Source organism: Lynx rufus, unplaced genomic scaffold (assembly GCF_022079265.1).
Source record: "Lynx rufus isolate CCGP_SWC_20201006 ecotype Redwood Valley unplaced genomic scaffold, mLynRuf1.p SCAF_21, whole genome shotgun sequence".
Lineage (NCBI taxonomy): Eukaryota > Metazoa > Chordata > Mammalia > Carnivora > Felidae > Lynx > Lynx rufus.
Window position 1 is genome coordinate 23,115,005 of NW_025814836.1, and position 25,331 is coordinate 23,140,335.

Sequence of the window (25,331 nt, forward strand, 5' to 3'; positions counted from 1 at the left end):
TCCCGGACCTCGAGATCGTGACCTGGCTGAAGTCGGACGCTTAACCGACTGCACCACCCAGGCGCCCAGAACTTTTTAGTTTTAAGAGGTAAAAGATGCTACTTTAAAAAAAAAATTTTTTTTATAATGTTCATTTATTTCTGAGATGGAGACAGAGCATGAGTTGGGGAGGGGCAGAGAGAGAGGGAGACACAGAATCTGAAGAGGCTCCAGGCTCTGAGCTGTCAGCACGGAGCCCGACGTGGGGCTCGAACTCACCAACGGTGAGATCATGACCTGAGCTGAAAGTCAGACGCTCAACCGACTGAGCCACCCAGGCGCTCGAGAAGATGCTAGTTTTTAAATACATTTTTTATTTTAGAGAGCGAGCAAGGGAGAGAGGGAGAATCCCAAGCAAGCTCCAAGCTCAAGCACTCTGCTCAATGCAGGGCTTTATCCCATGATACTGGGATCATGACCTGAACCAAAATCAAGAGTTGGGTGTTCAACTGACTAAGACACCCAGGCGCCTTGGAAGATGCTATTTGATTAAAGTGGCATTTAAAAAAATACTTATTTGGGGGAGACAGAGCATGAGTGGGGGAGGGGCAGAGAAAGAGGGAGACAGAATCTGAAGCAGGCTCCAGGCTCTAAGCTGTCAGCACAGAGCCCGACACGGGGCTCAAACTCACAAACTGCTAGATCATGACCTGAGCCAAAGTCAGACGCTTAACTGACTGAGCCACCCAGGTGCCCCGGGCATTTTTAACTCCTGTAAATCATTTGACCATGCCCTTTCCCCAGTTGGCTACGGAAAATTAGAAGCTGTTGTTAAAAACTTTGATAAGTTTGTCATTTACCTCATTCCCTACCATCCTATTACTTACCAAGCTTAAATCTTTTTTCCATTCTTAAAAATGCCAATCTAAGGTTTTGTCCTTACTAGTTCTTTGTCTCCAGATTTTCACATGGCCAGTTCCGTGTCATTCAAGTCTCAGATCAAATGTTACTTTTTTTAAAATACATATATTTTTTTTAACGTTTATTTATTTTTGAGACAGAGAGAGACAGAGCATGAACGGGGGAGGGGCAGAGAGAGAGGGAGACACAGAATCGGAAACAGGCTCCAGGCCCCGAGCCATCAGCCCAGAGCCCGACGCGGGGCTCGAACTCACGTACCGCGAGATCGTGACCTGGCTGAAGTCGGACGCTTAACCGACTGCGCCACCCAGGCGCCCCTAAAATACATATTTTTAATGTGTGTGTGTGTGTGTGTGAGAGAGAGAGAGAGAGGGTGGGGGGAGAGAGATTGGGAAAGAGAGGGAGACAGAATCTGAAGCAGGTTCCAGGTCCAAGCTGTTAGCACAGAGCCCGATGCATGAGGTCATGACCCTAGCCGAAGTTGGACGCATAGCTGACTGAGCCATCCAGGCCCCCCTCAAATGTTACTTTCTTAGGCTTTCCCTGATTACCCAGTCTAAAGCAACTCCCTTCACATTCTATCACCACGTTCACATTCTATCACCATGTTTAATGTTCCCTGCCATTTGAAATGGATTGCTACTGTATTGTCTGTCATCACATACTTTGCCTCCATTAGAATGTAGACCCCATGGGAGCACGAGACCGGTCTGTGTTCATTGCTGTAGTTTTCAGCTCCTAACATAGATTTCAACATTGGTTGAGTGAATGAAGAAATGGTTGGAAAACCTCACTGATCAGCTAGTCCACAATGGCAGAAAGCCCTGCCTTTTACCTCTGCCAGCCTACTCATCCAGACCTCAGCCAACAACAAGACCTAAGCTTTCTCCAAGTTGATCGGTTCCTGCTTTATTCTGTCAGCATGTCTCACATCCTAACTCACCAGCACTGCAGTGTTTTGGGAAACTGCGCACCCTTCCCCCAACCCAAGCTGGAAAGGGGGAGGTGGGATTCACCCAGTCTGTTCCACTGGGCTGGGGTCATAGGACTCTATAGTGCCCTCTCCCCAGGGAGTCCCATTTCATGACACGATGAAAGCCATTGACATCACAACGTACGAGGTGGAGTTGCACTTTGGGGGCATAGGTGCAGGGTCAGGTGGAGGAAGCAACAGTTGACAAGGCTCTGCCCAAGTTGGAGAGAAGGCGGCTGTGGGTGGAATGGAAACTCTCTGCAACCTTGGGGCCAAGCTCAAGAGGCTAGCAAACTACAAACAGAAGGGACTTAAGTCCCTGCTCCCGAGAGGGTATATGTGTCACTAATCTGCTCAGGGCAGTTTCCACCTCTCCGCAGCTGAGATTCAATCTCCTGAGGGGTGGGGGAGTAGGAAAAGCTCAGTACAAAATACTAGATGAGCTCTTGAAGCCCAGTGTGAGCAGAAAAGCTTCTTGTTTTTTGTTTAATCTTGTATTAGAGGATTTTTCAAGCATATGAAAGTAGGGATAATATTGCAATGCAGTGAACCCCTGTGTACCATTGCTCAGTTTCACATTTAACATATGGCCAATCTTTTTTCATTATTTGCCCCACAGGTCCCCCTGGCTTATTTTAAAGCAAATCCTAGACTTCATATTATTTCATCTGTAAGAACTTTAATATGTATTTCAAAGAGATTAGGACTCCTTTTTAACATAGACACATAAGCCATTACTATACCTTAAAAGTTTTAGTATTCAATATCAGCTAACATCCCGATAATATTCTCTTACTGTTTCATAAATGACTTACTTCCACGTTTGATTTCTTGGGATTAGGATCCAGACAAGGTCCACATTTTGCAACATTGCATGATGTGGTTGTGTCCCGGGAGTATCATATTCTAAAGTGGTTTCTTCCACTTTATTCCCTTCACTGTTTTATGGGTTATTTACCTTACGTATTTCCTGTGTTTTGGATATAGTTTTTTTTATTCCTATGATGTCTATTATCATGTCCCTACTACTCTCTATATTTCCTATCAACTGGTAGTTGGATCTTGAGACTTGATCAGATTCAATTTTTGGTATTGAGTGATGCTTTGTACTTCTATGTATCTCACCACGAGATGAGGATGTGATGTTATGATTGATTAGTGAGTGCAGGTATTCTCAGCGGATCCGTCCATTACAATGGCTTAAAAACAAAACAAAACAAAAAAACTAGGCGGATATGGATGATTACTATCACCCCTGAAAATTCCCTAATTTCTCTTCCCAGGCAATTCTTACCCCAAAGCCAATCACTTTTCTGAAAAATTTTCCACCACTGATTATGTTATCCTGTTCTAGAACTGTATATTAATGGCATCATACAGATGCCACCCTGTATCTGGGTTCTTTCATTTATTGCGTTATTTTTATTGTATGAATATGCCACAGCTTATTTATCCGTTTTCCCAAGAAGGATATTTATCCAAACTCCGGTAGCCGAAGGTCACAGGGGGCGGGACTTAGCTTCCATTGGATCCTAACGCGTTCCCCTTCTTTTCTCCGCCGCATCCCATCCCTCCGCGTCTTGCCTCCTGCAGCTGGGAAGCCACAGCGCTCCCAGTTGGCAGCCAAGTTTGTGGAATAGATTTGACTGACAGTCAAGATCCCTAGGGATCAGTGCCCTCCGGACTCCGAGTCGGACTCGCCCATTTTACGAAGTTCTCAAAATCTAGCAAGTGTCCAACCCTCGCTTGCGCGAACTTGGAGAATTGGGTGTACCCTTAAAAATTAGTTTAAGATGTCATCCTTTTATGATAGGAACCCTCCCCTCTGGCCAGGTATGAGACTGTAACGTTTACCCGTTGCTCCCGCGTTTTCAACTGTCCCTTACAGGACGCCGTCCCCTTCCCGATACGCTAAGCGCTGGTCGAGCACACGGGACTTCCGGGAGGTCTAGGAAGTCGCTTCGCTCTCCGGCAGGAGGCGGGGTTCTTCCCGCACGCCGCGAAAGAAACCTGCGGGTGTAGACCGGAATCCTGGGACGGGGGGGAGTGGACCGGGGAGGGGCGGGTCGGTCCCGGGGCTGCTGATCTGGACGAGTGTCCTCCGACGCTGCGGCTGTCTGACCGACAGGTGGCCCGGCCATTCATTCCAGTGCAGGAGCGAGAGCCCCTTCGGGGGGCTCTTTCGAACGGTGCCCAAGCCCGAAGGAGCGCCGCCCTGCGCTCAGCCTGGGCTGCTGCCGACTTTCTCCGAGCGGAGGGCGTCCCCCTTCCACCCTGCGGCTCCGGTTTTCGTTGCCATGGCTTTTCCCCATCGGCTGGACGCCCCAGAGCTACCTGACTTCTCCATGCTCAAGAGACTGGCCCGAGACCAGCTCATCTATCTGCTGGAGCAGGTCAGTGCCCGCCACGCCTGGGGCCTTTTCCGCATCAACAGTTTAGCGCTCGCTGGGCGCGTTGTTCTTTCTTGCGGAGTCCCCTTGGTCTGGGTCCAGGCCCTTGGTATTGTCCTTGGAGTTTCTATAGCAGGTCCAAAAATGATGCATTTAGGGAGGAAAACCAGAGGGCAGTAAGAGCTGCTTGGGACCTGACGGACAGTTCATGAAAGTCACTCGTTTTTCGTAGAGGCAAGGGAGACCAGTCGTGCCCCGCATCACCGGGGATGGAGAGATGGTTAAGACGTCTTTGTCGTTAGGGATTTACTCTAGTAGGAGCCCTGTGAAGCGCAAATTAACCACATAGGTGATATCACGTGGTAAACGGGTGACAGCTAGAGTGTCAGAAGCATTCAGAACAAGCAGCCATACTGATGGCTCAGAGCCTGGAGCCTGCTTCCGATTCTGTGTCTCCCTCTCTCTCTGCCCCTCCCCCGTTCATGCTCTGTCTCTCTCTGTCTCAAAAATAAATAAATGTTAAAAAAAATTAAAACAAAACAAAACAAAACAAAACAAAAACAGAACAAGCAGCCATTTCTAGTTGGAGTGGTCAGGAGTTTCAAGGATTCTAGCATTGTGAGGAATAAGCATATTCTCCTTGGAAATGGAGGACCGTGTTCCAGGCAGATAGACTGGTTGGTAGGAGCGAAGTTGAGGAATCAGGGAAGGACAAGGCATTTACAGGGAAGAGAGCAATCAGAAATTATGCAGTAGGCTTTAGGACCCACTGAAGATTTTCTTTCCCCCCTTAACTGCGTGAAGCAATGCTTGAAGATGGCTCATAGCCATGTGTGGAGTGGGGTAACATGGGCAACAAGAGAAACGCTAGCTGGGAGACCATTGATGAGGCAAAATTAGTGACAGTGGGAATGAAGGGAAGTGATGGATTTCCAGTCGGGACGGAAGAAGACTCAAAGATCTACTGATTGTTCGTGAAGGTGGAGAGAGAAGCAAAGCTGAGCTTGAGATTTTTATCTTGTCTTACTTGGAAAATAATGTTGTTGCTATAGTGGTAATGGGTTATATGCTTATTTATTTGTTTAATGTCCATGTTCCCCACTAGATTAGAAGGTCCTTGAGGACATCTGTTTTGTTCAACACGGTCTCCAATGAGTCCGTAGTGAAGAATCAAGCAATGGCATGTGCTTAATAAATGTATAGATTTATATATATATGTGTTGAGTGACAGGCCTTAACCTTGGAAAGAAGGTGAAATAATTTTCCACTGGTACAGGAAATGAGAAGACAGACGGGGTGAATATATAAAGAAATGTCCAGTGTGGATATAGACAATGAATAAGGTGCTGGAGTAGATGATATGATGCCCCCCACACTCCCAACTCGGTCTGTGCTTTTATTAAGTGGATGGCTGGACAGGCTCTCAGCTGAGGGAGCGTGTGGGACCTGTGAGTGACCCAAGATACTGTGTCCTTCAGCTCCCGGGGAAAAAAGACTTGTTCATTGAGGCAGATCTCATGAGCCCTTTGGATCGTATCGCCAATGTCTCCATCTTGAAGGTACCTGTCCCTCTTCCCAGTGGACTCTGGCCCCTCTTTCCTCATTAAGCAGTTTTGCTTTTGATGAGCAGTACGAATTACCAAAGAGTGACTACCCTACTAGTAAATGCAGAGTAGCTGAATCGGGTGGATGAAGGGGGATCGATGCTATTGTTTGGATTGTTTTTGAATTGTTTGGTCTTGGTTTTTTGTTATTTTTTTCTGTTGCCAGCGTGAGGAAAGTTCGGTGGGATGGTTGTCAGGGAGGCAGTTTGATTCCTAGAAAGTACCACGAACAGGAGCCCTTACTGCAGTGCACCCTTTGTGTCATGCTTTGGGTTTCAAGCACTTACATCCTTGGCCTTGTTGGCTTCTCTCTGTAGCAACATGAAGTAGACAAGCTGTACAAGGTGGAGAACAAGCCAGCCGTCAGCTCCAGTGAACAGTGAGTGTCTGGGAGAGTCCGTCCAGGCCCCAGGCTGGAGGAGGGCCCCGCACGTCTGCCCCCGGTCTGGCCTTGGCTGGAGCCTGGCGCCATGTTTGCGCTCTGGTTCATCTCCCTTCACTTCTACCAACTCACACCTAGGTCATGCCGTGGCCTCGTAACTGGTCTCCCTTTCGGCACTTTCTCCCTCCCTTGTTCTCGTCTCTCTCTAATCCAGTCTGCCGTCGCTAAACCAGACTGATTAATCGTCCAAAAATATTTCCACTACACTCCTCACAGGAACCTCCAAGGCTCCCCTTATTTACCGAGTGAAGTCCAGATTGACCATCACAGATTCCAAGGCTGTCTGCAGCGCGGCTCATGCTGCCTTTCCAGCCTCGTCTGTCACTTGTCCCCTCAAGCCTCTACTTGACACACACACACACACACACACACACACACACACACACATGCCACCCAGCTATGCCTTTGCCCCCTGCCCCGGGCCACTCCATTCACCGCGTGCAGTTCTCTCCTGCCCTCACTGCTCCTGCGAAAACCACCCAGCCTTCAGAGCCCGGTGCCACCTGCTCCATGAAGCTCTGGGTCGCCCTTCCACTCCTGGGGGCTTTTCTCCTCCTCCGTATTTCCCTGGTGTTTAGTATCTGTCCTGTTCACCCGGCACTCGGTCGCATACAGCCTGTTGTCTGGCCTATGTTTTTATTTTGTTTGTTTTTCTGTCGTAAGTAACATTTATCCTCCTTTAGAGGAAAATACCCCAATTTGAAAAACACTATACTTTCTTGTGTTGTTTTTTAACACTTGATTATTAATATACTCCATACATACGTGCATCTCATTTTGCCCAGTAGATTGTAAATTATGGGAGAGCAGGAGCCCCTGGCGCCCCCCACCCCCACCTCGAGTGCCGGTGTAGCTGTTGTACGGAAGGGAGTCTTCTGTAGGCCAGGGGAGCCTGGCCGAGCTTTGGCTCGGCTGAGAACGGTAGGCCCGGCAAGACGAGCAGATGGTGAGAGAGTTCACGTTTCAGTTTCTCCCAAGCTGCCATCACCGCCTCCATGACTTCCCTTCACTGCGGCTTTCTGGTTCTTTTCCCTTTCTCTCCCGCAGGTTGTGCTTCTTGGTCAGACCGCGCATCAAGAACATGCGATACGTTGCCAGTGAGTATGCCGTGGTGCTGCGTGTAACTAAGACCTGGGAAGGAGTGGCCAAGATTAAGGGCTTGGGCCGTGAGGACCTTTTAAAAGAAAAGATGGTTCGAGGGGCTCCTGGGTGGCGCATTCGGTTAAGCGTCTGTTTAGCTCAGGTGGTGATCATGTGTTCCATGGGTTTGAGCCCCATGTCGGGCTTTGGGCTGACAGTGGGCTTTGGCCTGCTTGGGATTCTCTCTCCCTCTCTCTCTCTTTGCCCCTCCCCCACTTGCTCTGTCTCTCTCTGTCTCTGTCTAAATAAATAAGCTTAAAAAAAAAAAACCCACTTTAAAAAGAAAAGATGTTTCGAGTTGGCCGTACCACTTGTAGAAGATATCCGCTTCCTTGCTTCTAGTCTAACAAATGGCCCATGGCTTTCTGGATTGCGTTCCTTGTGTCTGTAGGTCTCGTCAATGCTGACAAGTTGGCTGGCCGAACTCGGAAATACAAAGTGATCTTCAGCCCTCAGAAGGTGAGTCTGGGTGCTGGTGGGAATAGGAGAAGGTAGATCAAGATGGAAGGCTGGGAAGGGGCCGGGGCCCAATAGCCGTATCTCCTGCGAAGCAAACTATGTGACTGAACAAAATACCCATCCTGGTCTTGTCATTGACATGGTCCTTACCGTTTAGCGGAGGGTCTGTCATCAAACTGCCCCAGTTAAGGACTGTGGAATTGTGAGAGGTGGCCTCTACGTAGACTTCTTGTGAAGTAGAACCTGCTGTGTATCCCTTCTCACACAAATTTCTGTACTGTAAGGTGCACTGTATTATGGTTTCAGTGACTTTCTTCTTCTATCCCTTTAATAATAAATACAATAAGTCATTACCCCCCCCACCCCCCACCCCACACCCCCTGTCATGCTCATCCAAGGCATGTGGCCAGCTGCCTCCGGGTTACTAGAACTCTACCGATATACTTTGGAAAAGCCTTTTCTTACACGAGAAAGGAACCTTAGAGACCATTGAACTCCACCCCAGCTTTGAGCAGCAGAGGGAAGCAAGGCCCACGGTCCCACAGGAGTTAGCACGACCAGGCTAGGTCTCTTCCATCCTTTTTAGCTCAGTACTTGTAGTGTTTGGGGACCTGCCGTGGCTCCTCCGTTTCCTGAGTCCATCCAACTCCACTCTCACTGCCACGTCAGCAAGGTGCATCATGGGTATATCTTCCGTCTTACTGATGAGAAGGAATGATGTACCAGGTCTTTGCACTGCCTGCCCTAGGCCTATAAAGCTGAACGAAATAGTGCATGTCGCATGTAGAGCAGATGGAAATTAAGGTTGAAAGGACAGGGGTTTATTCTTTTTCAATTTTCCCCAAAAAACTAGAGAAAATGGAAGCGGTAGCTAAGACTAATAAAGCCAAAGTGGCTGCGAATCCTTGCTTAGCTCTGATTAACTGTGTGATCTTGGATGGGGTTCCTCAGTGCTCTGTGTCCCAGTTTTCTCATCTATGAAATGGAGTTGATAGTAGTACTTACCTCTCTTTTTTATAACAGGGCTGAGCATTTTCACTTTTTGTTATTTTAATTTCGGTATAGTTAACATACAGCGTAATTAGTTTTAGGTGTGTAAGGCAGTGAGTCACCAGTTCCATACATCACCCTGTGCTCATCGCAAGCGCCCTCCTTACTCCCCATCACCTGTTCCCCCCGTCCCCCCACGCACCTCCCATCTGATGACCGTCAGCGTATTGTCTGTAGTTAGAGGAGTGTTTCTTGGTTCATGTCTCTCTCTCTTTTGTTTTCCCTTTGCTCATTCGTTTGTTAAATTCCAGAAGTGAGGGGCACCTGGGTGGCTTAGTCGGGTAAGCGTCCGACTCTTGATTTCAGCTCAGGTCTTGATCCCCTGGTTGTGAGATTGAGCCCCACATCGGGCTCTGCACTGACAGTGTGGAGCCTGCTTGGGATTCTCTTTCTCTGTCTCTGTCTGCCCCATCCCGCATGCTCTCTCTCTCTCTCTCTCTCTCAAAAATAAATAAATAAACATAAAAAAATTCCACATATGATTGAAATCATATGGTATTTGTCTTTCTTTGACCGACTTACTTCTCTTAGCGTTACACTTTTTAGATCCATCCGTGTCGTTGCAAATGGCAAGTAGTTACCTCGCTTGATTTAAGTGGCTTTCAACTTTTGTTGTGAAATCACAGGCTTATATTGTTTTCTTATGTGAAAGGAAGAAGAAGAAAGAGTCAATGATCTTCCATTGAAGATCATTTGAAAATTTGTCGAAGAGTCTTACAGCTGTTTATTCTGTTTAGAAATACAGATATTTCAAGTATAACATCATTACCAGGACAAGAAATTATTGACTATGATAACTGTTCGGAGTTATAGGTTACTTTTTAATGTTATTAAAGGAGCTGTGGCAGTAAATTCCAGTTTTTGGAGTCTTACAGAACCCCTTTTTTCAAAGTGTACTTCCAAGGACAGATTTGTTTAAATGAGATAGAACAAGTTGGTAATAGTTTCAGATAATCCTACAAGCCTCCCTCTTACACAGGAAAACAAAATCGGTATTTCAGTGAATCTTCTCCATCTCACATCCTAACTAATCAGATTCTTTGACCGAATTTTCTGTCACTGAACCACCTCTTTCTCAGTAGCCATAGCAAAGAGGTTATCTCTCTCTCTTCCCGAGACTCCTCTTCTTAATTATGAAGATTGGCAGTTGTCGATCTGGGCTCTGGAACTCTCAGCCCTAAAAGTAGGCCCACAGTTTCAGTTTTACTGACAGAAATGAGTGAGGGATGGGGCACCTGGCTGTCTCAGTCCATAGAGCACATGACTCTTGATCTCGGGGTTGTGAGTTCAAGCCCCACATTGGGTGTAGAGCCTCCTTTATTTTTTATTTTTCTTAAAAATTTTTTTCTAATGTTTATTTATTTTTTTTTTTTAAATTTTTTTTCAACGTTTATTTATTTTTGGGACAGAGAGAGACAGAGCATGAACGGGGGAGGGGCAGAGAGAGAGGGAGACACAGAATCGGAAACAGGGTCCAGGCTCTGAGCCATCAGCCCAGAGCCCGACGCGGGGCTCGAACTCACGGACCGCGAGATCGTGACCTGGCTGAAGTCAGACGCTTAACCGACTGCGCCACCCAGGCGCCCCTAATGTTTATTTTTGAGAGAGAGAGAGAGAGAGAGAGAGAGAGAGAGGGCGAGAATGGGGCAGGGGCAGAGAGAAAAGGAGACACAGAATCCAAAGTAGGCTCCAAGCTCTGTGCTATCAGCACAGGGCCCCACGCGGGGCTCAAACTCAGTAACTGCTTCAAGATCATGACTTGAGCCGAAGTCAGTCATTTAACCAACTGAGCCACCCAGGTGCCCCAGAGCCTACTTTAAAAAAAAAAGAAAAGAAAAGAAAGAAAGGGACACCTGGGTGGCTCTGTCGGTTAGGCATCCAATTCTTGGTTTCGGCTCAGGTCATGGTCTTGCAGTAAGTGAGTTCGAGCCCCACGTCGGGCTCTGCACTGACGTTGTGCAGCCTGCTTGGGACTCTCTCTTCTCTCTCTGTCCCTCCCCTGCTCTCTCTCAAAATAAATAAGCATTTTTTTAAAAAAGAAAAGTGAGGGATGAATAGGATTTTTCTGTGTAAAGTAAAATAAGGAACACGTAGCATTAATCTTCCACATCTTGTAGAGTCAGTCTAGGATTGTGAGGTAATCCTTATAAAACGCTAAGGACAATGCCTAGCACGTGTAAAATGCTTAATGTACATTGGTACCATCATCATCAGTATCAGATGATATGCTTCACTGTTCTCATTGCCTCTAATTATTTTGCCTTCTTCCCACTGGTCTCAAAGGAGGAAGTGACTCTGGCCTCTTCCCCTCCCTGATCAGCTGGTTCACCTGTGTTCTTAGCCCTACATCCATGCTCCTTCTCTACCCTCTTGCTTTGTTAGGTAGACCTTTCTCTTCTGTCTTCAACTATGTCTGCCACTTTTTCTTTTTTTTTTTTTCTCTACTTTTTTTTAGTGTTTATTTATTTTTGAGAGAGAGACAAAGTGCAAGCAGGGGAGGGGCAGAGAGAGAGGGAGACACAGAATCCGAAGCCGGCTCCAGGCTCCGAGCTGTCAGCACAGGGCCCGACGTGGGGCTCGAACCCACAGACTGCCAGATCAGGACCTTAGCCGAAGTCGGATGCTTCACCGACTGAGCCCCCCAGGCGCCCCCGTGTCTGTGTCTTCTAGATGATCCTCCCTGCTTCGTGTCTTCTCCCTGTCGGGGGCTCTGCCTCCTGTTGTGTCCACACTTCTGTGAAGAGGTCTTGCCGCCGCTGCTCCCACACCCTCACGCCCACCTCGGTCTTTAAGCTGAGTCCTCCCAGGGCTCTGTTGTCAAATCCAGTGATGCCTGGTTCACGCGCGTCCTAATGTCTCCAGCATTGACACTGTTGCCCATTCTTCCTGAGACTCTGACCGTCCTGCCTTTAGAGGTGCTGCGTCCCCTGCTCCCCCCTCCATGCCACCCTTGTCTTCTCTCCAGGTCTCGCATGGTGCGCCCTTTTAATTTCAGTGTTCCCTAGAATCCTCCCTGTAGCTCTCGTGCCCCTCCCTGTTCTCTTCTCTCGCACACACCACTTACTTTAAACACCCTGTGCCGTTGACTCCCGGGCTGGATCCCCAGACCCCTCTCAGTGACTCCAGGGGTCCCCTGGACATGCGCTGACCAGCCTCTCCATGCCACCACCCCTTTCCTCCGAGGCGCGGTCGTGCCCTCCCTCGCACGTCTGTCTTTGGGACTCACCCTTCGGTGACAGCTGAAATACCTTCTCCTTTGTGCAGTTTTCCAGTTTCTCGGGGAGAGAGGAGCACTGGACTGAATACATAAATAAAGGGGATGAGAGGGAAACAAAGCCCTGGGCTAGACGGTCCCAGTGGTCCTCCCTGGCCGTCCGAGTCCACGTTCCCTTGTGGGTGCTGGGTTCAGTAGGTATTGTCCTCAGCAGCGACAGTGGAGCTCCAGAGACGGAAGCACAGAGAAGGCGGCGGTCACCAGCCACTCCCTCTTGTCTTTCAGTTTCACGCGTGTGAGATGGTGCTGGAGGAAGAGGGAGTCTATGGAGGTGAGAGAAGGCCACTGTGAGTGGAAATGGGGAGCACGAAGAAGGGAATGATCGCTGGCTCCCTGTGTCTGCCTGTGGGCCTGGGAGGAGGGGAGGCTCCTGACGAGGGGGGGCCGGAGAGGGCCCTAAAGGGAGGGCTGAAGGGGATGCCAGGTGCCGCCATTCCTACCTTCCGAGACTCCTTCCCACAGGGAGAGCGCGCCCTCCATTCTGTTTGCCTCTGCATCCGGCACAGTGCTCCCCGTGCTCCTGGCTGGAACTCTGAACTCCGCCTGTGCTGGGACCCGGGGGCCTCCTTGGCCTCCTGTGGTTGCTCCCTCCCTCCCCCCTCCCCCTCACCGTGTGCTGCTCCCTCCTTTCCTCCTGCCTTGGGCACTTCACACATGCTGTTCCCGTTGCCTAGAATATTTTTCACCCTCAGCTTTTTTTTTTTCCATACCCAAATTTTACTCAAATTCTAAGTTTAAATGTCGCTTGTCTTCCCTCTGCCCCGGCACCCCTATACTCTTCCATGCTCTCTATAGTTGAGGTTCGATCCCTGAACGTTTGTGCTCCTGGATTCCTCTTCTAGCTCCGTGGGGCACAGCCGTGATGAGATGTGTCTGGTGCGTTTCCACTAGATTGAGGTTCTCTCGCGGAAGATGGGGAGCGTGTCCATTCCGTTCACCACAGTACCCCCAGTGCCCCAGTGCCTGCGCCTGTGTGGCTTCCTGTCAGTGTTTGTCCACTAGGGAATGATGTTTCCTCAGCACTTTTGTCGGCACCCTAACGCACACACACCCCTTACCACGTGGTGTGGCTGTGGTGTACGGGTCTCCTTTTGTTATCAGACCGTGAACTCCTTCAGGGCACAGACTCTGTCTTAAACTTATCTTTGGGTGTCCCGTGCTTCGTGTCATGCTGGGCATGTGGCAGGTGCTCTGATATTTCGGCATGACTGTGGGGACCGACCTTCTCAGCGCGGAGCCCCGTGCCTTCGGCAGGGAGACTCACGCCGTCTGTACCCACAGATGTGAGCTGTGACGAATGGGCCTTTTCTTTGCTACCTCTTGATGTGGATCTGTTGAGCATGGAGCTCCCAGAATTTTTCAGGGACTACTTCCTGGTAAGTTCAGGGTCCTTGGGTCTTGGCATTGACAGGTGGGGACAAACATGGAGTCCAGTGGGCTACAGTGGGCCGGAAATACTGATGGAACCTTCCCCTAACTCGAGATACTGGTTTCTAGATCAAATGCTACTGGTTGATGTCCGCAGGCCTTGCTCTGGGGCCAATCAGAATGAAAGCTTTCAAGCAGTCCCCACACCCTGCCTTCCTGCCCTAGCCCCTCTCCAGATGGGTCTGCTGGCTTGGCCCATATCTTTGTGGCCCATATGGCCCCTGCAGGAGGGAGATCAGCGTTGGATCAACACCGTGGCGCAGGCCTTGCACCTCCTCAGCACTCTGTACGGACCCTTCCCTAACTGCTACGGAATTGGCAGATGTGCCAAGGTGGGCACTGGCAGCAATCTTGTCCCGATAGCCCCCATTCCACCCGTTCTCTACCCACCAAGGACTGCCCATGGGCATGTGTGATAAGAGGTATATTCTTTAGCTTGCTTTTCTTGTTCTGGAATAGGTCCTCAGAGAGGAGGACTTGTGTGGCTAACGGAAAGGCCAGGGCCAGGGCCTCAGGGGTAACACTCCTACATGTCTTCCTTGGGGCCAAGGACACGCCTCTATGGGCATGGGGAGGGGCAAGGGGTGGGAACAGGTGCGGGTGCCGGAGTTCGTATTGTTAACAATTAGTTTCCCTCCTGGGGTCAAATAGAGGTGTCATGTGGAAAAGAGGGCTTCAGTAGGTGCGGGCTGTCACAGGGACCTGGACACAAGACTGGGAATTTCCTGGTCCCTGGCAGATGTCGTATGAATTGTGGAGGACACTAGAAGAGGAGGAGGATGGCGAAACCAAGGGCCGAAGGCCAGAAATTGGACACATCTTCCTACTGGACAGAGGTACGTTATACTCAGCACTCCCGTTGTCTTTGGACCCTCGGAGACGTGAGGATATGGCGAACGTGGCGGCCCAGATGGGATCCTCAGGTTGGGGCTGTGAATGCCATCGTTGATGGGGAGCGTGGCGCTTGGGCCCTCTGGAGGCACGGGAGCTGACGCGGAGTGAACTGGGTAGACGTATAGGTCCGGGAGGACCCTCATGGGTGGGGATCTCATTTCAGACGTGGACTTTGTGACGGCACTTTGCTCCCAGGTGGTTTACGAGGGCCTGGTGGATGACACGTTCCGCATCAAGTGTGGTGAGCGGCGTCCCGGCAAGATGGAGGTGGTGCTCGGCGGCTGGGGCCTCTTGCGTGGGGCAAGGCTGGTGGGAGAGCCCCAGACTCAGAGCCGACTGCTAGCTTCCAGATAGTTCAGGGACTTTTAATGGCAGTTCAGGAAAGGGTAGGAGAAAGAAGGCCTCAGCGGAGGTCCTCATAGCTGCTCCCTCTGCTCTCAAAGGGAGTGTCGATTTTGGCCCAGAAGTCACATCCTCTGACAGGAGCTTCAAGGTGCTACTCAATGCCGAGGACAAGGTGAGGGGATGGGTGCTGGCTGTGGGCTTGCCCGGGGGGCGTGGGCCCCGGCTCTGGGAGGGGAGGCTGAGCCTGTGGAGAGGGATTCCCCACCGGGAGCGAGCACACCCCGAGCGCGGAGCTGGTATTTGACACACACTTAGGAGATCAGCTCAGCTTTCTCCGTGATTTTGCTAGAACAGCTGGGCGCTGCTCTCGTGCGCTCATCACACTGCTCAGGGAGGAGGCGCTGGTTAGGTGTCTCTCTGGTAAGTCGTTGCCGTCTTGTTCCCCTTGCAGGTGTTTAATGAGATTCGTAATGAACACTTCTCCAACGTCTTTGGCTTTTTGAGCCAGAAGGCCCGGAACTTACAGGCTCAGTATGACGTGAGGCTCTAGGCCGGGGGTCCTCTGTTCTGTTTCCCCAGTGGCCTCCCAAGGCTGCTGCCCTTCGGCTCCCTTCTGATATGATGACAGCCCCCTGTCTTTTCTCTTGCATCGGGGGGATCCAGGGGAGAGGGGTGGCTGCTCATGTCTGAGGGCCGGGAGAGGCTGACGTTAGGGGATCTTCCGCCAGCGCCGGAGAGGCATGGACATCAAGCAGATGAAGAATTTCGTGTCCCAGGAGCTCAAGGGACTGAAACAGGAGCACCGCCTGCTGAGCGTCCGTAGGTTTCATGAGGGGAGGGCGAAGGGATGCCTCAGAGATCTCTCCCAAGAGAGGAGCTCTCTGTTCACCCAGCACACAGTGATCTTGCTTGGTCTGACATGGGAAGAGGGGCTTCTGCATTTTGCCTTAAGAAGTTTTGTTTGTTTGTTCGTTTGTTTTGTATACTTCTATAGGTTTAACGGCAGTAACGATTACAACGTTAGATAATTTTATTACATAGTTGAAGCGCCAGGTATCATTCTAACTAATTTATACGCACTCTCTCACGTAATCACATAACTGTCTCCAGCGTGGCCAGTAAGAAGTTTTTATTCTTCTGGACATAAAGGCACATCCTTTTAGAACCAGGAGTACGTCAGCTCGCTTTTTGTCCTATCTGTAGATATCGGGGCCTGTGAATCCATCATGAAGAAGAAGACCAAACAGGACTTCCAGGAGCTCATCAAGACCGAGCACGGTAGCTGCGGCGGTCCTGCTGGGCTCCTGCCCCTGCTAAGGCTTCCCTTGCTCCCAGCCCCGTCCCACCCGGCAGAGATGCCTTCTGGCTCCTTTCGGCCGATGCTGGCTGTGGGGAGTGCTGCTCCCTGCTGGAAGTCCTGGGGGTCCTTAACCCACCCCAAGGATGGAGAAAGATGGGGAGATAGACACCTGTTAGCACAGGTGGCAACCCCCCCCACTACCTTCCCCCCACCCCAGCCCCATAACAGGCTCCCCTGTGTTTACTCACAGCGCTGCTGGAGGGCTTCAACATCCGGGAGAGCACCAGCTACATTGAAGAACACATAGACCGGCAGGTGAGCAGGTGGCCGGGGTTCCGGGAACGGTGTTTCGCGGTGGGGTTGGCCTCCAGCGGGAGGAAGGGAGAGAATGTATGTCCTGAAACTTGAACTGTCTTTGACTCTTTCTTCCCGTGTAGGTGTCGCCTATAGAGAGCCTTCGCCTCATGTGCCTTTTGTCCATCACTGAGAATGGTGAGCCCCTGGAACCGAAGACGCCAGATTGCAAAACTGTACCTTAGGGATGGCAGAAATCATTTTTTTTTTTTTAATTTTTTTTAACGTTTATTTATTTATTTATTTATTTATTTATTTTTTTAATTTTTTTTTTCAACGTTTATTTATTTTTGGGACAGAGAGAGACAGAGCATGAACGGGGGAGGGACAGAGAGAGAGGGAGACACAGAATCGGAAACAGGCTCCAGGCTCTGAGCCATCAGCCCAGAGCCCGACGCGGGGCTCGAACTCACGGACCGCGGGATCGTGACCTGGCTGAAGTCGGACGCTTAACCGACTGCGCCACCCAGGCGCCCCAACGTTTATTTATTTTTGAGACAGAGAGAGACAGAGCATGAACGGGGGAGGGTCAGAGAGAGGGAGACACGGAATCCGAAACAGGCTCCAGGCTCCGAGCTGTCAGCACAGAGCCCGACGCGGGGCTTGAACTCACGGACCGTGAGATCATGACCTGAGCCGAAGTCGGCCGCTCAACCGACTGAGCCACCCAGGCGCCCCTCAGAAATCATTTTGAAGGACGGAGACGAATGTCCTAGCAGACAGAACGTTTCCCAGTAATTTGGATTCTTTCCCCCGTAAAATAAAGCAGTTTTTGTTCTGAGTGAGACACCCCAGGTCCTAATTTATCATCCCGACCCTAAGCAGGACCACAGCCAAGCCCCCAGAACAGTCCCCGTCACATCGTAGGACCGCAGAGGCTTAGCGCAGAGTGGCATTTATTCCATCTGGCCTCCTGCCTTCAACGAGGTTTCCTAATGAAGATACAGTCCAGGAAAAGGGGACAGCCTTTTGGAATTGCACAAACATTTCCAAAAGCTCAGATCCTGCGACCTTTTGTGGCAGACCTTTTAACCTGCTTATGCAGCTTTTTCACCTGCTTTTTTTTCAGCGGGAAGTATAGTTGGCACACGATGTCATGTTAGTTTCAGGTGTGTGGCACCGTGCGTGTGACGCTGGGCTCCCCACCAGGGCAGCTACCGCCTGTCACCACACAGCGCTGTTACAGTGCCATTGACTATTCCCCGTGCTGTGCCATTCTTCCCCGTGACTTACTCATCCGCGTCCGGAGGCACCTTCCACTCCCTTCACCCTTTACGACAACTCGTGTGTACCGCGGAAGCCGTCCAGGTGGGGACTAGTCTTCAAGGCTGCTTTCCGCCCCGAGGAGTGGTCGGCTTATTCTACATCTCCTTTGACTATCAGAGTCGCAAGCCCATTCTCCCTACCTCCCTGGAGGAAAGCATGGCAGGCTGCACTTTTGGACTTCATCTGAACATCTGTCCTATTCCTCAGTAGCGGTAAAGTGATTCGCAGTAGCGCTGGCCCAACGGCAGGAAGAAACGCGCAGGAGCCCCCTCCCTCCTGCCGCATCCCTCCGCCACCCCCGCTGGGAGCAGCCCGCTTCCCCGCGTCCCTCCCTCTGCGCCTTGGGGCTCAGGCAGGACTCTGCCATGGAACTCTCAGATCCAGGCTCTGTCTCTCACTGAGCAAGCTTAAATTTAAGAGTCAGTTTAGAATCGGCTGGATAGGATGCAAGGTTAACATTTACCGATTCCTTTCCTCCTGATTAAGGGTTTTTTTTGACAGCAAGAGGATGGGTGGGTGGGTGGGTGGGTGGTCTGACTGTAGATTTAAGGACACTTCAGCTGGTGTTTGCAGGAGCCTGTCTCCTCTTCCTTACCAGGTTTGATTCCCAAGGATTACCGATCTCTGAAAACACAGTATCTGCAGGTAAGGCCAGGAGAATGTACTCGGGGGAACTTGGTGGAGGGAGGTCATGGGACATTCCTAAAAGACACAGAAGAAATGGCCCCTTTCCTGTCTGTGTCCCCATTTTGTTCTCCGTCTGCCTCCCTCTTAGAGCGTCTCAGGCCGGTCACCTTTCAGCACGTGGAGACCCTCCCATGCCCTTGTCTCTCCCACTCTCGGTTCTCTTGGTGGATGGCCAGTGCTGGGAGAACTGGAGCCATAGAGCTGAGTTCTCACCCCTGGGACTCTTCCTCACTTCAGCGCCTTGGAAGGCGTTGATACAGCTTTCCTTCTAGGTCTTTCTCCAGTCTTACCTCATCTGTGAAGCCCTTCCCACCACCCTTACATCAGTGGCCTTCTCTGTTCTCTCTCAGTTCTGTGCTTTTTTTTTTCTTTTTTGTTTGCTGTTTGGTTATTTCTTCAGGGCACAGAATACATGACCCTTCTGTCCCTCACCTCCATATCACCCAATGTGATACGGTGTGGCGGGTGCGCAGTAAGTGGCTGAATTGCATTTTCTTCAGAGCTATGGCCCCGAGCACCTGCTAACCTTCTCCAATCTGCGGCGAGCGGGGCTCCTGACGGAGCAGGCCCCTGGGGACACCCTCACGGCCATGGAGAGTAAAGTGAGCAAGCTGGTGACGGACAAGGCTGCAGGTGAGCACAGGGCACGGGTAGCCCCTTCCTTGGCCCGAGTCCCCTCTTCTCACAACAGGCAGAGCACCCCGGGAGGGAGAGAATGAGCTGGGGAAGGAGAACGGGATTCTTCACTCTCACTGTCATTACCACTGCTTCCGCCACGAGCAGGTTCCACGTATTGTCCACTTACTGAGTACTAAGACCTTTAGGTAACAGTTTGTCAATCCTCACAAAGTAAGTTCATAATCTCCATTTTATAGATAAGGCAACAGGCTTAGAGAGGTTATGTGACTTGTTCAACATCCCTCAATAAGTCAGATTTGAGCCCAGGTCAGTTTGACTCCAAGGCCCACACACTTAGCCAGTAAGCGAGGTTCACCCTGCGGATTGCGCTTAGTAGATAGTTGGCACCCTGTAGGAGGAGGGAGACCGTGCTGGGGAGAAGGGTGGTGATGTCTTGATCGGGTCTAGGGAATTCTAGGTGAATGGCTTTGAGGAGAGTCTTGAGACGTGAGCGGTCCCGCCGTTTGTCATTTCCTGAGTGCTTTCGCCTGTGGTGATGTCATGACCCTGTAGACCTTAAATGAAATCCAGCACAGATTTCCTTCCCAGGGAAGATTACTGATGCCTTCAGTTCTCTGGCCAAGAGGAGCAATTTTCGTGCCATCAGTAAGAAGCTGAATTTGGTATGTAGGATCAGGACAGACGGGGCAGCCGTGGGTCCAGTCCTTTGTGGAGTGCTTTGAATTCACACAAACCTCTCTGTTGTTTTGTTCTTACAAAGATCCTTCTGTTCGGTAGCGTTACAGCATGAGCTTAATTTAATAATGAGACAAGCAAGGCACAGGGCACTGGGGTGGCTCAGTCGGTTAAGCGTCCGACTTCAGCTCAGGTCATGATCTCACAGTTCGTGAGTTCGAGCCCCGTGTCGGGCTGTGTACTGACAGCTCAGAGCCTGGAGCCTGCTTCAGATTCTGTGTCTCCCTCTCTCGCTCTCTGCCCTTCGCCCGCTCCCACTCTGTGTGTGTTTCTCTTTATCTCAAAAATAAACATTGAAAAAATTAAAAAGTAACGAGACAAGACACAAAATTCATTTACTTAATAAACATGTAACAAGCACCCGCCAATGCCAGAGGATAGGCTGAGTGCCACGTCAGTGACAGACCTGTCCCATGTCACCAAGAAATCAGCAAAGGGGCATCTTTCTTTCCAGCCCTTCACAGGGAACGTGGGGAGCTCATTCAAGGGAATCAGTGGATACTGAACAAAAGCTTTAATCTTTGGTTATGGAGTCTTTTTCCTTTTTTTTAATAGGGATTTTGCCGGTTTTCCCTTTAGTTGAAATAAGAACTGTTTTGGGGGATATGCTACTTTTCCCTGACTGCATAAAGGGCTGGAGGGATGAGTTGTCACACGCCTCACATAGTCCCCTTTACCCCTTAGATCCCACGTGTGGATGGCGAGTATGACCTGAAAGTGCCGCGGGACATGGCTTACGTCTTCAGTGGCGCTTACGTGCCCCTCAGCTGCCGAGTCATTGAGCAGGTGAGGACAGGCGACCCGCTCCCGTTCATACTCCGCGCTCTGCTTTCTCTGGCCGCCTGGCCTGTCCCGACTGTTAGCTAACTAACAAGAAAGGCAACGGTCACCTGCCGCCTCCCTCCTTTCCCAGGCCTGACACTGTCTCGGGCTTGAAAGCGGTGCCTGTGCCCCCCCCTCCCCCCCCAGGTGCTGGAGCGGCGGAGCTGGCAGGGTCTGGACGAGGTGCTGAGGCTGCTCAACTGCAGCGAGTTGGCGTTCACAGGTGCGTGGCATTGACCGTGCGGGCGGGGCGGGTGCCGGCAGCGGGTGGGGGCGGGCACCGCGCCACACGCAGTGTCTGCTCTGATCTTCGCAGACATGACCAAGGAAGACAAGGCTTCCAGCGAGTCCTTGCGCCTCATCTTGGTGGTGTTCCTGGGTGGCTGCACGTTCTCTGAGATCTCAGCCCTCCGCTTCCTGGGCAGAGAGAAAGGTAAGAGGGAGCAGAAGGTGGGATGTGGGGGACAAGGGGCAGTGCTCAGGAAGGCTCCTCGACTGGCCCCGGCACCGCTCGCTGGTCTGGCTGTGGGCGGGATAGCAGGGCGCCCTTTCCACCGAGTGCTGCAAGTCGTCGTGTGCGGGACCGGGGCGCGGATGCGTCTGTGTCTGATCCAGCCGGGACCGTGGACCCGAGGGCTTGACGTGGCTGGTGCTGGGGGCCCGTGACCTGCTCTTAGTCAGGGACTCCGGTGCTTTTGACTCCATAGGGTACAGGTTCATTTTTCTGACCACGGCAGTCACAAACAGTGCTCGTCTCATGGAAGCCATGAGTGAGGTGAAAGCCTGACGTTCTCCCTGCCGCTGTCGACGTCTTCCCTGGACACGTTCCCGAGGAGATGCAGGAATTGGTCCCAGCTGCTAATGTAGTGTCCACCAACCACCCTACTCAGAGCTGGGGAGCGCAGAACTTGTGTGGGCTTTAGCAGAAAGTTACTTGAGCAGAGCGTTCACTTCCTGCCCCCAGGAAATTTCTTTTTTGTTGATGAAGTGCAGCTTGTGCTGAAAAGAGGGGGAGGAAGAGGTACCTTTTGCTAAATCCTGTTTGAGTATCATTGTAAATAAAACCTCTGCTCTCAGATGTCATGTTTAGTCCTTGCCATGCACTTCTGTCTGCTCAGTGGAGTACAGGGGCGCCTTCCACTGGGGGTTCGTGTGTTCTGTGGCCTGGACTGTGCAGGAGCTCTGGGGCCGGTCTGGTGCTCCCTGAAACTCACCCTGTACCAGAGTTTCCCCAACCCTAAAATGAGGGGGATGGATTAGATAGGTGATCGGTAAGCACCCTTCCATTTCTAAAAATCTGTAATTCATTATTCTTTCTTCCCTTTTCCTCCTTCCCTCCTCTCTCCATTCCTTCCTTCCTTCCTTCCTTCCTTTCTTTCTTTTCTTTCTTTCTCTCTTTCTCTCTTTCTTCTTCCTTCCTTCCTTCCTTCCTTCCTTCCTTCCTTCCTTCCTTCCTTCCTTTCTTTCTTCCTTAAAACTTCATCCAATGCAGGGCTCAGACTCATGACCCCAAGATCAAGAGTTGCGTGCTCCACCAACTGAGCCAGCCAGGCACTTCTTGTGATTCATTATCCTTTTAGAAAAAATGTGTCCGTTACTGTTTTAACCTAAGAAGGCACTTCACTTTTAAGCATTTGTCTTTTATTACAGAATGAAAGCTCATGTCCTGTTAGAGCAGTTTCAGGCATTGGCAAACAGTGCTTCTAAAAAGGTCAGCAGTGCTCCCCAACTGATGATTTTAGTGGCCTTTCTCTCCCTTGATCTTTTTTTTTTTTAAAGGTTTATTTATTTATTTTGAGAGAGAGAGAGAGAGAGCACACACTTGTGAGCAGGGGAGAGAGAGAGAATCTCAAGCAGACTCCCTGCTGTTAGTACAGAGCCCGATGCGGGGCTTGATCTCATGTTGAGATCATGACCTGAACCGAAATCAAGAGTCAGACATTTAACCGACTGAGCCAGCCAGGCTCAGCATTTAAAAATTGTGAGCTGTAACCACATCTGTGAGCCTCTTTTCGGTCCTCCTGTAACTTAACCTCACTGATAACTGCCTTTCCTTTCTCCCGTTCAGCTTCCATGATGCTCTTTTGTTGTCCTCCTGTGGTCTCCTAGATTGTCCTTCTGTCTTCTTGGATTACATCTCTCTGCCTATCCCCTCTCCATCCTTTGTTGTCATCCACTTCCAGATCTCAAGCTTTCATCTTGCTGAACTTGACATTAGTATTTCCAACTCCCTGCTTCCATAGGCACTTTCAATTCAACATGTTCACTATGCGTGTGAACCTGTCTTCACTTTGAATCCCTACATCTGCTCCTTTTCCTGTAATCCTGTAATTGACATTCTCATTGTCTACCCAAGTTTTGTTCATGCAACAAATTTTATCCTAGACCTCAGATGCTTTCTTTTATCCCCCACATTCAGCTGGTCCCACTACCCATTATTTCTTGAAAAAAATTTGTTTTAACATTTATTTATTTTTGAGAGAATGTGTGAGCAGGGGAGGGACACAGAGAGAGGGAGACATAGAATCAGAAGCAGGCTCCAGGTGCTGAGCTGTCAGCATAGAGCCTGACGCGAGGCTGGAATTCACAAACCATGAGATCATGACCTGAGCCAAAGTCAGACACTTAATGGATTGAGCCACCAGGCGCCCCTCCATTATTTCTAAACGCTTGTGACTCATCTTTTCCTAACTGTCCCCATGGCAGAGATACTTAATATTTTTTGCCTGGGTTTTTGCAAGACTGTCCATTCCAGTTGCTCTGCTTCCTATTTGTCCCCCAATTCACAGTGCTGCCACTGTGGAAGAAAGATCTTGGAAGAAAGATCCAAATCTGTGTTGTTGGATCATCAAAACTATTCAAAACACAGAATGCTGTGTCAGCGCATATTCCAAGGAAAATGCATACCTCAGGTATCCAGCTAGAATTTTTACAGGGCCGTGTCAAGCTAGTGTACAAGATCAAAGACACCGTGGCAGGGCTGTTTGTATAAAGAATATGTGGTGGTAGGACAATGATTGTTTGGCCAAGGGAAAAGACAGCGGCACCACACTTACGTTCTGGAACATAATTGTTCTAGAACAATGCTGTCCAACAGAAATACATGATCCTGTAAAAGGGTCCTATTTAAACACAAATTACATGGTGTTTTACATGTGGGTATATACTCTGGTTATCTTCCAACGGTCCTATGACTTTGTTGGCTTCAGAATTACAGAGTAAAGGACATGATAGCAACATTTCCTTATCTCTGGGTACTTACAATGCTGGCCCCGGGAACGTGTCTGAAGATCACAAATTTTTGAAGCTTTCTGAATAAGTTTCAAGTTAATCAACAGAGAGTGCAAGTAAATTTAAAAAGTGGTATCTAGGGACACCTGGGTTTGCTCAGTGGGTTAAGCATCCGACCCTTGATTTTGGCTCAGGTCATGATCTCACTGTTGGTGAAATCTAGCCCAGCATTGGGCTCGGTGCTGGCAGCCAGGAGCCTACTTGGGATTCTCTGTCTCCTGTTGCCCTCTCTCTGCCTGTCCCCCACTCATGCACACTCTCTCAAAAATAAATAAATACACTTTTTTAAAAATGTGGTGTCAGGGTGCCTGGCTGGCTCAGTCAGTTAAGCAGCTGATTTCAGCTCAGGTCATGATCTCACAGTTCATGGGTTTGAGCCCCACATCAGGCTCTTTGCTGACAGCTCAGAGCCTGGAGCCTGCTTCAGATTCTGTGTTTCCCTCTCTCTCTCTGCCCCTTTCCCGCTCACGCTTTGTCGCGCTCTCTCAAAAATAAACATTAAAAAAAATTTTAAATGTGTCTGCGGTTCACTCCATGAACCATGTGAATGTCTGGTGTGCTGCTGACAAGTTAAAGGATGTTGAAAGCACCAATTAAATTCTGAAAGTGAGAGATACATGATCCTGCACACGAAGCAAACAAGCATCCATTACTTTTTTCTTAATGGAAAAGCAAATGAAAAGGAGTCATCAAAGTTATGGATGGCCAATAGACACAGGCACAATGTGCACTTTCATCTGTAATCCAGCAAGTGCGGATCAAACGAGGAAATGACACTCTCTGCCTGTGAAATTAGCAGAGATTTAAAAGGACAGTAGGAGCTGTGGAGGGTGAGAGGAAGGTATGCTTCTGGGGAGGCTGCCATCATGGGAAGGGGAGTATTCAGTAGCTCCTCTTCTATGAATCAACTGTAAGAAAATAAAGCAAGATGCAAAGATTTATGTATGAAGACATTTATTTGTAAAAATTACAATCTAAATAACTGTTGTTAGCAAAACAGTTGAATTATGAGAACTTTCCAGCCATAATACCATGCAACTGTGAATCACTGAAAACCAAGCTATATATTAGCATTTACAGATGTGTCATATGTTCAGCGAAAAAAGGGTTACAAAAGTGCTTTACTGTCCATTTTCAGGTTTTTTTTTTTTGTTTGTTTATTTATTTTGAGAGAGAGACACACACACACAGAGCAAGGGAGGGTGAGAGAGAGGGAGAGAGAATCCCAAGCAGGCCCTGCCCTGCCAGCACAGAGCCCAAGGTGGGGCTCCAACTCTCAACTGAGATCACAACCTGAGCCAAAATCAAGAGTCCAATGCTTAACCCATTGAACTACCC

At 49.8% G+C, this 25,331-nt stretch overlaps 1 protein-coding gene across 5 annotated transcripts; it reads left to right on the plus strand.

The window, feature by feature from the left end:
- The first annotated feature begins 3,829 nt into the window (after positions 1-3,829).
- On the plus strand, positions 3,830-21,780 carry VPS33B (VPS33B late endosome and lysosome associated). 5 transcript variants are annotated; one of them, XM_047086694.1, is made up of 23 exons: positions 3,830-4,266; positions 5,742-5,822; positions 6,185-6,246; positions 7,357-7,406; positions 7,841-7,908; positions 12,458-12,503; positions 13,514-13,608; positions 13,888-13,992; positions 14,400-14,496; positions 14,718-14,795; positions 14,998-15,071; positions 15,351-15,437; positions 15,628-15,718; positions 16,103-16,177; positions 16,450-16,514; positions 16,637-16,691; positions 18,418-18,464; positions 19,007-19,139; positions 19,734-19,807; positions 20,565-20,666; positions 20,850-20,925; positions 21,019-21,135; positions 21,410-21,780. In XM_047086694.1, exons 1-23 carry the CDS (start codon positions 4,171-4,173, stop codon positions 21,487-21,489), a joined length of 1,854 nt encoding a protein of 617 aa, XP_046942650.1. In that variant the 5' UTR covers positions 3,830-4,170; the 3' UTR covers positions 21,490-21,780. The 5 variants fall into 5 exon arrangements, with proteins under 5 accessions (XP_046942650.1, XP_046942651.1, XP_046942652.1 ...); XM_047086696.1 differs by having other exon boundaries at positions 4,184-4,266; positions 5,668-5,822; XM_047086695.1 differs by lacking the exon at positions 5,742-5,822 and having other exon boundaries at positions 3,832-4,266.
- The last annotated feature ends 3,551 nt before the right edge of the window (positions 21,781-25,331 follow it).

Coding starts and splice junctions, on each gene's coding strand:
- VPS33B (XM_047086694.1), top strand. CDS start 4,171: ATGGCTTTTCCCCATCGGCTGGACGCCCCAGAGCTACCTGACTTCTCC. Junction 6,247..7,356: donor GCCGTCAGCTCCAGTGAACA/GTGAGTGTCTGG, acceptor TCTCTCCCGCAG/GTTGTGCTTCTTGGTCAGAC. Junction 16,515..16,636: donor AAGAACACATAGACCGGCAG/GTGAGCAGGTGG, acceptor CTTCCCGTGTAG/GTGTCGCCTATAGAGAGCCT.